This window comes from Muscardinus avellanarius (assembly GCF_963383645.1).
Source record: "Muscardinus avellanarius genome assembly, chromosome: 12".
Taxonomy (NCBI): Eukaryota; Metazoa; Chordata; class Mammalia; order Rodentia; family Gliridae; genus Muscardinus; species Muscardinus avellanarius.
The window spans coordinates 24,990,763-24,991,978 of record NC_137798.1 but is presented as its reverse complement, the minus strand read 5'-3'; the positions used below and the strand labels follow the sequence as shown (position 1 = coordinate 24,991,978).

At 44.5% G+C, this 1,216-nt stretch overlaps 1 protein-coding gene across 1 annotated transcript; it reads left to right on the top strand.

The window, feature by feature from the left end:
- Positions 1-277: 277 nt before the first annotated feature.
- LOC308270908 (olfactory receptor 11G2-like) lies at positions 278-1,216 on the top strand (the record flags this gene model as incomplete). The annotated part of the gene is made up of 1 exon (XM_080707062.1): positions 278-1,216. The coding sequence occupies one exon, from the start codon at positions 278-280 to the stop codon at positions 1,214-1,216; it is 939 nt and encodes a 312-aa protein (XP_080563188.1).

Below are 1,216 nucleotides of genomic sequence, written 5' to 3'. Positions count from 1 at the left end.
GAGGTTGTTTTGAATAGAAGATATTTGACATAAGCTCCTTAAGGTCAGAGATTTTGCTTATTGTATTCATTGTTCTTATGTCTTAAAACAATGACTGACGATAAAATGTGCAAATAAATGTTTGTTGAGAAAACAATAAAGAAGAGCTCAAACTTACAAGAGGAAGATGATAATATGACTAAATCAAATTGAGAGCACATATATCTCTTCCCCAGAATGAAGAAAAAGTGTATTTCTCTAGTTCTCACTATCTTCTTTACCTCAACAGGTCAGAATAATGAGGGCCTCAGAGACAAATAGCTCTGCATCTGTGACTGAGTTCATCCTCCTGGGCTTCCCCTGCCGCCAGGAGATCCAGATTCTCCTCTTTGTGATCTTCTCCCTCATCTACATGCTGACCCTCCTGGGGAACACATCCATCATCTGTGCGGTGTGGTGCAGCCGGAAGCTCCACACACCCATGTACATCCTCCTGGCCAACTTCTCCTTCCTGGAGGTCTGCTATGTCAGCTCTGATGTGCCCAAACTGTTGGCCAACCTCATATCCCAAAACAAGAGCATCTCCTATGCAGGCTGCCTGCTCCAGTTCTACTTCTTCTTTTCCATGTGTGCTGCAGAGGGCTTATTTCTGTCAGTGATGTCTTTTGATCGATTTCTTGCCATCTGTAGACCTTTGCACTATCCATCCATCATGACCCATAAACTATGTGCTCAGTTAGTGATCTTCTGCTGGGTGGGTGGCTTCCTCTGGTTACTGACTCCTTTGAGCCTGATCTCTCAGTTGCCCTTCTGTGGACCAAACACCATTGACCATTTTCTCTGTGACCTGGCACCTTTGCTGGCATTGTCCTGTGCTCCAGTATCAGGAACAACTTTGACCTGTGGTATCATTAGCTCACTCATCATCTTTCTTACCTTCCTGTACATTCTTGGCACTTACTTCTGTGTCCTGAGCACAGTATTACAGATGCCCTCGGGCTTGGGAAGGCACAAGGCTTTCTCAACGTGTGCCTCTCACCTTGCTGTGGTGTCTCTGTTCTATGGCTCAGTCATGGTGATGTATGTTAGCCCAGGCTCTGGGGACTATCATGGGATGCAGAAATTTGTGACCTTGTTCTATGCTTTAGCCACTCCATTCTTTAATCCTATTATCTACAACTTCCGGAACAAAGATATGAAAGAAGCCCTGAAGACATTTCTACCTGTGTTATTTTGA